The 14,940-nt window shown below is 38.7% G+C and overlaps 1 protein-coding gene across 1 annotated transcript in view; it reads left to right on the top strand.

The window, feature by feature from the left end:
* The window catches only part of LOC126456692 (EF-hand domain-containing family member C2-like), a 238,752-nt gene extending 228,880 nt beyond the window's left edge, over positions 1-9,872 (top strand). The window contains exons 12-14 of the mRNA XM_050092431.1: positions 2,960-3,139; positions 8,192-8,294; positions 9,718-9,872. Of these exons, the coding sequence (XP_049948388.1) occupies positions 2,960-3,139; positions 8,192-8,294; positions 9,718-9,831 (397 nt within the window). The 3' untranslated portion in view covers positions 9,832-9,872. The remainder of the gene's footprint in view (positions 1-2,959; positions 3,140-8,191; positions 8,295-9,717) is intronic.
* The last annotated feature ends 5,068 nt before the right edge of the window (positions 9,873-14,940 follow it).

The following is a 14,940-nucleotide window of genomic DNA, read 5'->3' as shown; positions in this document are numbered from 1 at the left end:
GTAGACTTCCGGTGCTAACAGACAAACAACACTGTTTGAAATAACCACAGAAATCAATGTGGGACGTATGACTAACGTATCTTTTAGGACAGTGCGACGAAATTTGGCGTAAATGGGCTATGGCAGCAGGCGACCGACGTGAGTGCCTTTGCTAACAGCCTGACATCGCCTGCAGCGCCGCTCCTAGGCTCGTGACCATATCGGCTGGGCCCTAGACGATCGGAAAACACAGATGAGTCCTGATTTCACTTGATAAGAGGTCATGGTAGGGTTCGAGTGTGTCGCAGTCCCCACGAAGCCATGGACCCAAGTTATGAACAAGGTACTGTGCAAGCTGCTGGTGGCTGCATAATGTGTGGGCTATGTTTACGTGGAATGGATTTTGTCCTCTGGTCCAACTGAACCGATCATTGACAGGAAATGGTTATGTTCGATTACTTGGAGATCATTTCCAGCCATTTAGAGATTTCATGTTCCTAAACAACGAAGGAATTTTTATGAATGACAATGTGCCATGTCATCAGGCCACAACGGTTCACAACTGGTTTGGAGAACATTTTGGACAGTTCGAGCGAATCATCTGACCAATCATATCGCCCGACATGAATCCCATCGAACATTTATGGGACATAATCGAGAGGTCGTTTCGTGTATAACATCCTGCACCGCCTACACTTTAGCAATTATGGACGGCTATAGAGGCAGCATGGCTCAATATTTCTGAAGGTGACTTCCAACGACTTGTTGACTCCATGCGCCGCGCAGGATTAGCCGAGCGGTCTGAGGCGCTGCAGTCATGGACTGTGCGGTTGGTCACGGCGGAGGTTCGAGGCCTCCCTCAGAGCCGGCTGCAGTGACTGGGCGGTTCTAGGCGCTACAGTCTAGAGCTGCGCGACCGCTACGGTCGCAGTTTCGAATCCTGCCTCGGGCATGGATATGTGTGATGTCCTTAGGTTAGTTAGGTTTAAGTAGTTCTAAGTTCTAGGGGACTGATGACCTCATAAGTTAAGTCCCATAGTGCTCAGAGCCATTTGAACCATTTTGAACCTCCCTCGAGCATGGGTGTGTGTGTGTTTGTTCTTAGGGTAATTTACGTTAAGTAGTGTGTAAGCTTAGGGACTGATGACCTTAGCAATTAAGTCCCATAAGATTTCACACACATTGAACATTTGACTCCATGCCACATCGAGTTGCTGTACTATGCCGGGCTAAAGAAGGCCGACACGATGTTAGGAGGTACCCAATGACTTCTGCCACATCAGTGTATGAAGATTGCGATTTATAACGACTTTCAGCGCAATTTCTACGTCTGTAGTATCTGAACTATATATTCTCAGCTGGCCTTTTAATTAGACTGTTAATAACTAAGTTCGATAATTTCATTTAAATCACCATTCTGTCAGCAACAAAATTATTTCCCTATGAAGTGGAGTATGCAGTCTTCACAGAATTTCAGGGAACCACACATGATGCAAACCTCCTGAAACCATATCACCAATGCACTCTGGAAAGTCGGGGTTTCATGATCTCCTGGAGAAAAGCACAACGCAGAATAAGGACTGACCGCCTGGTCTTGCATAATTGATATCATTGGAGTGGATTTTGTAATTGGACGATATTATGCTCAATTGCAGCTATTCTGATCTCATTCCCGTGGAGCTGCCTCCTATCTTAACCCAAGACTTGCACCATCCTATGAGTCCCACAAGTATGTAGGTATTCCTTCGAAAATAGTATGAAGAACAGTTAGACTCCTGCTGGATGACTCACGGTACTTCCCAATATCACTTCGCAACTTTTTATAACGACGATACAGTTCCTGTAGTAGTAGGAAAATGTAATCACCTCTATATCCATAAAACGCCCGAAACAAGTAAATCTATCTACGGGAAAGCTGGTAAACTGCTTTAATATGATCTTAGCCTTGCTAAGGAATGGATCTTAATTCTTGAAAGCCCTTTATTTATTCCTAAAAGCGTTCTAACATCACCAGAAACACAGTTTTCGTTATACAGAGTGACCCAAGAGTAATGGTCGGTATTCATGGATATGACAGAAACGCTCTTAAGCAGAAAATATCATTTGGACATGTGGCCTAATCCGAATGGTTTCCGAGACAGAACGCATTTAATGTAGGTACATTTGTTTTTGGGCCAGTGGTGCGCACACATGTGTCTTTTCCAGCCAACCTCTTAAACCTTTCACTGTGTATCAACCTGCCTCGTTGCTTTCAGTTTCTTTGCTCGGGATGTGTTACTGCCATTAAACTAGTCCCTTGAACGTGTAATTGTCCATGGTGCGTTGTGAATGTAGTAGTGCGAGGGATTGGGAGTGTATCAAAGATAAGCATCGTTTAACTGTGTTTCTACACGTGCTACTGAAAATGTCACACATCTACACTAACGAAGAACATTCAGATACGGTGTATGTTTACAGCTTTTGCGATTGTGGTGCTCCTGCTGCTGGCGAAGAATACCGTCCACCCTTTCCGACGTGTCGAATTCCTAATCGTAGGATGTTTACCAGAGTTTTCAGCACATTGCAGGATACTTTGTAAAATGCACGTTGTAATGTTTGCAACATTTGCACTAGTGCACACGTGTCAACCAGACAACGTATTGAATAATACAGAAAATAAATAACAGTGTACATTAAATGTGGTGGATCTTGGAAACCATTCGCAATAGGGCATATGTCCGTATGAAGTTTCTGGCTTCAACTGATCGTTTCTGGCACATTCGTGGATATTGAACACTCCTCTAGAGACACCCTGTATGTAATGTTGAACGTGAGAGTGGTCTTTATCGCCTTATTTGGAGAAAGCCAGCAGCTGTCAAAGTGCTCTGCATCATGAGCAAAACATTTTCATTTTTAATGAAACGTAGAATTTTTTTCGTTACAGTAATGGAGCAAACGAGAAGACTTTTTGAATTATCCTAACAGTCTTCATTTTTTACAGGTCCATAGTCCATACGGAACTTCGCCGGTATCTCTTCTGTGCACTTGATAGAATGATGGAAACATTTCGCCACCTGGATGTAGAACGGACTGGTTTTCTGCCCAAAGATAAAGTTTACCTCACGTGTCGAGCGAGCTGCGTCCCTCTCGACAAGGACGTGCTAGCGGCTGTGTTGGAAAGGTGAGAGAAAGCTCGAAGTACCCAGCCTTATTCTGAAAATCTCGGCAGTAACTAAGCTAACAGTCCGAAGATGAATACAACTCATTCACATTTACGGTTAGGAACTGGCATTCCACAACATATGAAGATGTTTTTAATTAATATAGAATCAAAAGTCACTGTATGAAGCGAGAAATTATTCCCGTGGTTGAAAGCTTCCCGAGTACTCTCAATTTATCCTTTTCCAATTAAGTTATCTCGTAAAATGTTGAACAGAGTCTCTTGTCTTCATATTTCAGAAAACTGACTACACTCTGCACATAGATATTTCACTCGTTCTTAAGGATGGTCCACATACTACAATAGCGCACATCATGTGCATAGACAGGTCGTAGCGTGTACATCGTAAATCGGCGCAAATCTGGTGCCCGACGTGTGTCTGAGTAAGCTGTTTATTCAATCTAGTGCTTCTCGTCTGTGCATGCAAACTGAAATATAAAGTGGTTGTACGTTTCAGTGCTCTAGATAGTTTATTGCCAAGTTTATTGAATTATATAGAGGCCTTATATTTTTGCTTAAAGTTAAGAGCGTGGAATATAACGATCGAGATGAGAAGGCAGCTGCTTATAATTCTAAAAGTCATTAACTGGTTGGTAGTGCATTTAACTCAGGGAATTGAAAATATCCAGCTACTCAGAAACAAAGTATAAGATATCTCACTGACCACTCCAATAATTTATTACAATAATATATGAACTTCCAAATACATCTAAAAATAACAAATTTGCTTGCGTGGCCATCCTCCGCAGCAAGCATAGAAATACTTGTTAACAAGTACATCGAAAAATATTAAAAGCACCTGGAACCTTTCACAAATGATATAATAAAAATTTAGTTACTTTATTTCATGAAATATGCATATAGCTTCGCATATGTTATACATCATTTTGCTCAATACTTGCTTGGACACTGCAGTCTGAATTTTTAATCTTTATAACGTTTTCCTGTTTATAGCAATCGTAATGGCTGTGTAAGCCGTTCATGACCTGAATTACTTCTCTCATGTAAGAATGTTGTCGTACGATGTGTCGAGTACAAGCGACAATAGGTATTTGTATGTACCCATGCCCACCCACAAATAATTTCACCAGTCTTCGACGTTGGCTCGCTACTCGCAAAGTAACTTAATGTATGAAAACTGCAGTGGCGTAAGGAGCCACTGTGTTGACCATTTAGATCGTTTCTCCGCCTGACGCTTTGTTTGAATCGTTTTTACAAGAGAAAATACGATGAATGTTTTTCTGTTGCGAGTCTGTGTTCTGAAGTGAAATGTTCTCTATAGAGCGTAGCAGCTAGCCACTGAATTTTCTTTCGTAAGCCAACAGATGTCAGGCCAGCAACAGATTGAAACTGTGTCGTGAGGACGCACGGGATTTGCATCGATTTATTGCAAGCATGGGTATCAACGAAGACAGATGAAAATTAACTGAATCTCTCTTCAACCATATGAAAAACGATTCGATACTCAGCAATAAACAGAGTAATTGCGGGGAGTAAAGATTAACAATTTGCACTTTCTCAATAGTGTGTTCAGAAAGCGAAATAACGGTGTAGTTATTGATTGAATGTGGTACACTTATATCGATAGTACTGCCTGTGTTGAGAGTGCTCTCACCAGTGAGTGTAGCTATATGTTCGTACAATAAAGTCAGTCAATTCCATGCTGTGAATGTGTTCACTGTGTAAATAGAGATATAAACTGTATTTAACTTTCCATTAGTAAATATTCTTCACAGCAGCATAATTGTGAAATTCCTGTATTCTTTATTAATGAATGTCTGTCAGTCCAAGACAATAATTTGTAATCATTAAATTTTACCTGACTAAGTGGGTCTGGTTTTCTGGTTATAATGATATGAGTAGGATTGAAACCTAAGTTATCTTAGGTGGTTGGATTACATTAAAAGGCATAAATCAGACCAGAACTTTGGACAATAAGTTCTTTATCTTAAAAATAAACAGTAATAATAATAACTAGTTACTGATTCACAGAATATGTTGAAATTTTCGAAACTCGTAGAAGGTTAATGGTAAAAGCCTGAGAATGAGTTGAAAGTATTTTACACTGTTGCATCTTGCATGGTATCCCAACTGTTAATTGTGCATAAGGAATAGCTTCTATGAGTCAAACCTACAAACCTGTGCTTGGTGTGTGTTTAGAAAGATTGTATATGACACATGACAGTAGTCTTTGGTTGTTGATCGTATGTGGCAGTGAAACAATAACTACCAAACTTTCATTATGTATCATAGAATACAATGTAACGCCGGAAATGCATATCCTCCTATTTTCATCTATTGTACTATTATTTTTTTTCCGTGTTTTGTTATCTCAAGATATGACATTTCTGTCTCTTTATATATTGTAATTGTTTTACTGTTTGTATATATATATTTATGCACTCATGTCGATGTATAATTGGTTTGTTTCGTAAATATTATTTGTATTTTTACGCTGGGTCTTGCCTAGGGAAAACTGCTATCGAACGATTACATCGATAGGTAGTGTGAAGACTCAAAGTGTGTAGGATCTTTGGTAATGTTAACTCTGCCGCGTGAAGCGCGGGCAGAACAGTGAGAGTCTGGCTGGAGTAGCGAGTGGAGCAGGTGTGTTGTGTGACGCTCCCGCGAGTTGCCGCGCTTTCGGGGTTTGGCAGCATGTAATTGCGCTCGACTCGCGATGATAGTTTCTGACATGGTGTCGCGGACGGGAAGCATTAGCTGGCGCACATCAAGAGCCCGTTTCGCCTGGTGACCGTGTCGAGAAGAAGGCGCGCCAACATCCAGCTTCTGCAACAGCGACGGCCGACAATGAGTGACTGTCGCCACCTCCTCGATCGACGGCTTCAAACCTTCAATCAACCAACAAGGAAGACTAAAAGCACGTAAAGTTTCAGAACTGTATGGCAGACCTCAGCTTTTCAAATTGTTCCATTTGCCTCGCAAAATTACAGCAACTTAGCATGAACCTTTGTTGCTCATTGTCCCAATTGCATTGCCAAGCAGGGTCCCTTCCTTTTCCGAAATGAGCCCGAGGGTCGTTGAAATTCAAACGCCAGCATCATTCGATTTCACTGCTTTAATTTCAAAGTTCAGCTGGCTACAATATTTAGATTGCATAAGCACAAGTTAAGAGTGCGAGTTTTGTTACCGTATTTTAGTTACCTGTGACTGCAGCTCAGCTTGGTACGTACTAAATTTTAGTATTGTTAATAGTTCAGAATCATTTAATTCAAGTTCAAAGTAAAATCTCTTGTTTCTAAATTGCGTAGAGTCAAGTTGCTTTTGAAATGATTGTTGAGGTAGTCCAAGACTAACCGTATTTTACTGGATTTCGATGTGCTTCAGAAAGAAAGCTCACTATTAACTTCAGTCACTAAATTAACTTTCGATTTTCCGGTTTTATTAATTCTTTTGCTAAATTAAGTCAGAGTGTAGCGAAATTTATTACTTCTGACAAACTTTCAGTTTTCACACTACACGCGTCAACCTTCAGTTGCCATGCTTGTAGTGTTAATTATATGTGTAATAACCTTTCTTTTTCAGTTACTATAGTAATTGTCCTTAGGACTGGCGACCGTGATTTCCCCCAAATCTCAAATATCTAATTACCGCTAGTTAATTGTTAACGTAACGGCCACACATTTACTTTCTTTATTAACTTTACCCCTTTTCAAAATTAATTTCCACCAGTTTCATTTGCATTTTTCCTTTCATTTAGATGTAACCCTTTCCTCCCTCTTTACCGATAGATTAACTTCGGTGACGATTGCTTTTCCCAAATTTCCATTAGGTACACGCGGTTTAATTTTTCACTGTCATTAAGGACGATAAGTGAGGGGGGAGGTTACAACAATTTAAGAAATTGAATGGCTCTGAGCACTATGGGACTCAACATCTTAGGTCATAAGTCCCCTAGAACTTAGAACTACTTAAACCTAACCAACCTAAGGACATCACACACACCCATGCCCGAGGCAGGATTCGAACCTGCGACCGTAGCAGTCCCGCGGTTCCGGACTGCAGCGCCAGAACCGCTAGACCACCGCGGCCGGCGATTTAAGAAATTGGTACTGGTGCCACAGGTACAGTCAACTGTAGAAGATCATACAAACAAATGTAGTAAAACTGATGGTTTCTCAAGTACCTAAAGGTACTTGAAACTATTAGAAGCATGAATGATACAAGTGACAATAATTTAACAGATCCCAACTCGTTGAGTATTATTCCCAATTTTCCCTTATGAATAAGAAAACCTCGAATCAGTCCATATATTATGAAACAGATGTTATGTTACCAACTGGAACCAATGCCTGTCAACTACTTTAACATATTCATAAGTACTTACAATTCGAGAGGATGGCTCCTTCTGTCTCTGTATCTTTTGCCTGTTATTTAATCTAAGGCTAAACCCATAAAAAAGTCCAGTGGAGAAAACGTAAACAATGTTGGTGGTCTTTCATCAACATTACCATGTCTTATCCAGCGGCTTGGATAGGTTTTATTCAGGCACTGACAGATGACTATATGGTGTACTGCACTGAATTAAAATTATTAATCCAGAATTAACAGAAAAAAGCAACTATCTATGAAATTCGTGGTGATTACTGTGAATGACTCTTGTGTTTGTGTAATTTTTGCTATGGAGTGGTCCAAATTATCATCTTTTAACATAAATATTTTCCCTACTGAAACACTCTGTATAGTTAACAACAACATGGTGATAGATTTAGACACATGTGAATACTGAAAATAACAGTGAGAACGAAATTTATTGGGGATATTGATCCTCTTATGCTTGTTTGAACATTATTAACTATAAACCAAGACATTAGTTCTGTTTTTCTTTTTTGTTCACAAATTCATGTCAAAATATGAGTACAAGACCCACAGCAATATTCCAGAATAGAAAGGTAAACTTATTTCATTAATTAAAAAGACATATAACTTTAACTTCATATTAGTACTTCATTTACATTTCTCTGGTTCATTTCGTTGTTTCACTGGTTACAGGATGGAGCATAATGAACGTGGTCACATTTCTTATCTAGAACTGGGTGATTTTCTGAACACAAAGAAGGAGAAAGCGGCTCCTTGTTTACCAGATGATTATAGGGTAAGAAGAGTATTGGAAATAATATAGTTCAGTAACTAAATGTAGTGTGATGTAGTAAGTGATAAAGTATGTAGCATGTATGTGGTATATTTGAGACCTATACAAAAATAAGACATAAAAATGAAGACCAATGAATAGTCATCATCAGTTGTAAATACCTTTTCACACAGTTGTGTCACTGTAAGAGACTGTTGAAATAATTCTAGGACAGAGACTGTCTTGAGAATTCTAGAACAGAGACTGCCTTGAGTCTGCATTACTCATATTAGTTTGTCAATGCATGCTTGAGACAGATAGCATCCATGCATTTTCAGTTGAGTGCCTGTGTGAAAAATATCTTAAAATATGGAAGATATTGTGACCATTATGAGCAACATCTGGATAAATATCATTCTGTTGAAATACCAAGTCACAATAATGTTGAGAGTTAGGCATGATCAGTGGCAGTGAAAGAGTTGCACTATATTAACTGAGACTGAGAGGTCTGGAGCTGCAACCTTAAATGATCAGAAGAGACACACTTTGACAGTGATAAATATGTTCTTTAAACTTGTAGGTACTTCTGTGTGTCTTTTATGTTGTAAAACTGGATCATATGAATGAGCTACTTCGTTCTGATAACTCACAAGGTAGCCATTCATTAGACACATTCTGAATTTTGTTCTCAGAAAGCATGACTGGACATGCATAAAAATGAACATGCATGGCTGGGCACATAGAGGAATAATGTTGTTTGAAGCTGGATATGAAGGTAGTGCTTTTGATTCGAAGTAAACCATCAGATCTCTTAATCTTTCTGAAATTCAAACAAATGTTGCTTATCTTGTTCACCATGTGAGTAGTTCATTTATATAGTAGTAATTACCATACAATTTCATAGAAATATTTAGAGGGGACTTACATCATGAAAAGTATTTTTACTACCATAGTATTCCTGCTGTAAGACTGGCCTGAGAAACGGTACACAATGTTTTATTTTGATTAATGATGTAATAGGAAGCAGAATAACAAAAAAAATCACCTAAACTGATGTTTGAAGTGTTTGATATCTGGTGCATAAAACTGTGGTCCAACTAGAATCTAATAAGGGGAATAAGAAAAGAAACTATGCCTGAAGCTGTTACTAATATAGCTATATAAATATAAACAAGGAGAAGAAAGAATAACTCTGTATAGTTAATCAGATTGGAGTACTGATAATAAAATGAAAATTGGAGCTAGTAATGCACTAACAGAAACAGTGGTATTCATCAGTATATGTTCTACTAGGCTGTTAATTATTGTCAAAATGTATCCATGAATTAACTGTTATGCAACAGTAATTTGTTTTAGTCACTCCCATCAATCCTTCCATTTCTCAACATTATTAATCTATATTTCTCAGGTGTAGGAACTGTTTAATTAAAGATGTTTTATCTTGCAGAGAGACCTGAGTTTCGTGTACACCAAACTCGAGCCAGCGGTTTCTGTTATTGATTTTGATTCTTTTCTGAAGGACCTTGACCTCGAGAAGACTATCGTCGATCAGAGCAGTTGAAAACTTCCATTATGAATGATTATATATAAATCTGATGTACAACTTTGAATCACATACTTTGTATTCCAATGTTAGTTAGGTACTAACTTGAGTTAAGCTGCAAAATTATTGTAATTTCAAGTAAGTAATGTGTTTGGATAAGGTACTGAATTTTTGATTATTTTTTTGAGGTTTGTTAATTTTTTACAGTGTTTTTGATACTTCTATATCCTTGGAATTAAATTTACCTTTTGGACATATGATCTACAGTTATTTTAAACACTGAGCAGGCTACTTTTTTTAGCTGTGTAAACGTTCATACTAAAGATTATATCATTTACATTTGTGGAATACGTCCATCAAAACAATTATATAATTTGTATAAGGTGCCCATTTATGTTATTTAAATAAATAATTCATTATTATGTCCCTACTTCTTCTGTTTCTTTATTTCGCACTCTAAGTGTTATATTACTGTTTCTCCTGTTTCTTTATTTGATGCTCTCAACTTTAACTAAAGAAGAAAAAAATATGGCTTCCTTTTTCATCTCATCATTTGCTGAGAAAAGTGAAACTTTTATTCTGGTGAGTGGCAGTATGTACTGTGAAGTTTGTACAAGAAAACTGTAGAAGTGGTGTACTGTTCTCATTCTTCTGTTTTGATGATCCATTTTGTTCATCCAGTCCCTTATTTTTATATTTTGGATGACCAATGACAAACATGCAGATCTGTGATGGTGTATTCACTTCTAGTGTTTAAGTCAAACTAAGTCAGATGGCAACAAATTTCATATGCCATTATAATATTTTTGTTTATTTGGTCATCACGAATCAAATGAGATGTCTTCCTGATCAGGAATATCAGTTTTGACTTCAAGAAGCGGAATGGGCAATTTCAGAACCTCATATGATTATTTTCAGCGCTGTATATGCTATAACTATGAAGATTCTTGACTTTCTCTTTATATGTTGATAATTCTGTGACTCTATAGAGGATGTGATCTGATTTGTACTTAGTTATCAGTTCATCAGTTCTTAAACACACAGTGAAAAATGAAATGATCGTATGACATTGTTAACCGGGAGGCTCCATTCAGGTTTGGCCACCGAGTGCAACTCTTATTTCAGTTGACACCACATTGGGCGACTTGCTTGCCGGTGACGAGGATGTAATGATGATGAGGACAACTCAACACACAGTTCACGAGCAGAGAAAATCTCCAACCCCATCTGGGAATCGAACACAGGCCTGCTGTATGTGAGGCAAGCATACTACCACTCAGCTAAGTAGGCGGACGTAAGATTATAACAGGAAATGGTAAACCTTAATTGAAAGCTATTTGATATTTGACAGTGACCAAAATACATAAGTTCTCAAATTAAAGATACATACTCAAAGATAAATTAAGAAAACTGATAAAATTTTTCCACTATGATAAGGAATAAGGTTAATTTTACTCCCCACAAATGCTTGACAGTTATGTGGTATGCTTATTATGGAGATGCCATTGCTGAAGAAGAGCTTCTAATAGTAAGGCAAACCCTTGACAGATATTGACAACCTGCTGTTTGTCTTATAAATGTATTTCAGATATGTCAAATGAGCCTTAGATCCAGATGCCTCCTTCGCCAGTCCAGAGACATCACTTCCACCAGAAAAGCTGGAAGTGGTTGGGCTGTATCACCATTGAAAAGGAATTCTGGCTGAGCCGCATCTCCTTAAAGTTGCACATATGACCTAATATCTTATCTCTCTGCTATGGCTGTTAACAGTGTTTCTTTGACTAAAAACGAAGATATGAACTTCCTTAGGCCTGTCCAACATAATGCCTCCCCACAGAAGGGCTCTTTGCATAATTTTTCTGTGGTTTTACCACTTATCATATTCCCTCCTTGCGAATGTGCAAGCTGCAAACTCAAATGGAGTACGTGTGTCTAGAGGTCGCTCCATCATTTATTTATGGTGCAATGTTTAGTCTGCCACGATAAAGACAGGAAGTTCCAGATGTATGGGACGAAGACCAACTGCTCTGATCCATCACTACATAATTAGTCAAGGTGCTATAACTTGTAAGGCAGTTGCTACGTCTACAAGAATTTCTCTTGAAGAAGCATACTAATTTCACCATGGAATTAAGGTCGTATACTGGTACAGGAATACATTTCCAAGTTGCCTAAGTCTTGAAAGGTAGGTATATTCAACACTGCTGTGACTGTGCGGTATGTATGGACCTACTTCAAGGTATCTGATAATGCTACTCTGAATAATTTAGCGAAAATGGCCACTTTCTAGTATTATGTTGAAATTTTCTCAATAATCTACACATTGCCCACAACATAACGTGTAAGCGTAGCTGTCACATCAAATTTGTTGCACTATTCTTCATTGTCGTCGAATCACGTGAATCTCTGAAGCAGGGATCACTCCTTTCCTTTACAGGTAGGACAATGCCAGTTTTTGGACAACTCTTCTAGCTGGTTGGTGGGTGTTTCATCAGTTTTCATTGTCAGTCTTATTCTGTGGTGGTATAAAATGATGGTTCTTAGAGGAGAGAGTGCAGACCAGTGAAACTGAAATTATAAGTGGCATTATCCAAGGAAGTGTGATTTAGTAGGCAATCTGAGCAGCCCCATTCACTCAATCGACTTTCTAGTCTCATTTGGTTTACGTTATATTTGGAAAACCATATTTCTAAAAGACTAGCAGTAAAACACTTATCGGATCCGAAATATATTAATATAGGCGTCCCCCATGGAAGTGTATTTAGCCCAATCCTCTTCCTTATACATATAAATGATTTCCCACAAAGTGTCAGGTATGCAGAAATAATATTATTTGCTGATGACAGCACCATAGTCAGTGCAGAAAAAAAACACAGTTAGCAGAAAAAGCCAATGAAGTTCTCAGAGACGCCCAAAACTGGTCACTAAGGAATAGAGTAACTTTAAAAGTGAAAAAGACAAACTATATAAACTTCTGACTAAATAAAAACCCCAGTCATATTAATGTTCTTGTTGTGGTCTTCAGTCCAAAGACTGGTTTGATGCATCTCCATGCTATTCTATCCTGTGTAAGCTTCCTCATCTCTCAGTACCTACTGCAACCTACATCCTTGTGAAACTGTTTAGTGTATTCATCTCTTCGTCTCCCTCTACGATTTTTACCCTCCACACTGTCCTCCAATATTAAATTGGTGATCCCTTGATGCCTCAGAATATGTCCTACCGACCGATCCCTTCTTCTAGACAAGTTGTGTCACAAATTTCTCTTCTCTCCAATTATATTCAATACCTTCTTCTGTAGCACCACATTTCGAAAGCTTCTATTCTCTTCTTGTCTAAACTATTTATCGCCCATGTTTCACTTCCATACATGGCTACACTCCATACAAATACTTGTTTCGCTTTTGTTGATGTTCATCTTATACCCTCCTTTCAAGACACTGTCCATTCCGTTCAGCTGCTCTTCCAGGTCCTTTGCTGTCTCTGCAGAATTACAATGTCACCGGCGAACCTCAAACTTTTTATTTCTTCTCCACGGATTTTAATTCCTACTCGGAATTTTTCTTTTGTTTCCTTTACTGCTTGCACAATATACAGATTGAATAACATCAGGGATAGGCAGTCTCACTCCCTTCCCAACCACTGCTTCCCTTTCACGCCCCTCGTCTCTTATAACTGCCATCTGGTTTCTGTACAAATTGTAAATAGCCTTTCGCTCCCTGTATTTTACCCCTGCCACCTTCAGAATTTGAAAGAGAGTATTCCAGTCAACATTGTCAAAAGCTTTTTCTAAGTCTACAAATGCTTGAAACATAGGTTTCCTTCTCTTAATCTATTTTCTAAGATAAGTCGTAGGGTCAGTATTGCCTCACGTGTTCCACCATTTTTGCAGAATCCAAACTGATCTTCCCCAAGGTCGGCTTCTACCAGTTTTTCCATTCGTCTGTAAAGAATTCGTGTTCGTATTTAGCAGCTGTGGCTTGTTAAACTGATAGTTCGGTAATTTTCACATCTGTCAACACCTGCTTTCTTTGGCACTGGAATTATTACATTCGTCTTGAAGTCTGAAGGTATTTCGCCTGTCTCATACGTCTTGCTCACTAGATGGTAGAGTTTTGTTAGGCCTGGCTCTCCCAAGGATGTCAGTAGTTCTTATGGAATGTTGTCTACTCCCAGGGCCTTGTTTCGACTTAGGTCTTTCAGTGCTTTGTCAAACTCTTCACGCAGTATCATATCGCCTATTTCATCTTCATCTACATTCTCTTCCACTTCTATAATATTGTGCTCAAGGACATCGCCCTTGTATAGACCCTCTATATACTACTACCACCTTTCTGCTTTCCCCTCTTTGCTTAAAACTGGATTTCCACTTGAGCTCTTCATATTCATGCAAGTGGTTCTCTTTTCTCCAAAGGTCTCTTTAATTTTCCTGTAGGCAGTATCTATCTTACCCCTAGTGATATGCACCTCTACATCCTTACATTTGTCCTCTAGCCATCCCTGCTTAGTCATTTTGCACTTTCTGTCGATCTCATTTTTGAGACGTTTGTGTTCCTCTTTTCTTGCTTCATTTACTACATTTTTATATTTTCTCCTTTCATCAACTAAATTCAATATCTCTTCTGTTACCCAAGGATTTCTATTAGTCCTCGCCTTTTTACCTACTTGATCCTCTGCTACCTTCACTATTTCATCTCTCAAAGCTACCCATTCTTCTTCTACTGTATTTCTTTCCCCCATTCTTGTCAATCGTTCCCTAATGCTCTCCCTGAAGCTCTCTACAGCCTCTGGTTCTTTCAGTTTATCCAGGTCCCATCTCCTCAAATTCCCACCTTTTTGCAGTTTCTTCAGTTTTAATCTACAGTTCATAACCAGTAGATTGTGGTCAGAGTCCACATCTGCCCCTGGAAATGTCTTACAATTTAAAACTGGTTCCTGAATCTCTGTCATACCATTATATAATCTAACTGATACCTTCCAGTATCTCCAGGCATCTTCCATGTATACAACCTTCTTTTATGATTCTTGAACCAAGTGTCAGCTACAATTTAGTTATGCTCTGTGCAAAATTCTACCAGGTGGCTTTCCTGTCATTCTTTACTCCCATTCCATATTCACCTACTACGT

Source organism: Schistocerca serialis, chromosome 2 (genome assembly GCF_023864345.2).
Source record: "Schistocerca serialis cubense isolate TAMUIC-IGC-003099 chromosome 2, iqSchSeri2.2, whole genome shotgun sequence".
NCBI lineage: Eukaryota > Metazoa > Arthropoda > Insecta > Orthoptera > Acrididae > Schistocerca > Schistocerca serialis.
This window is presented reverse-complemented; position numbering and strand designations above follow the sequence as displayed.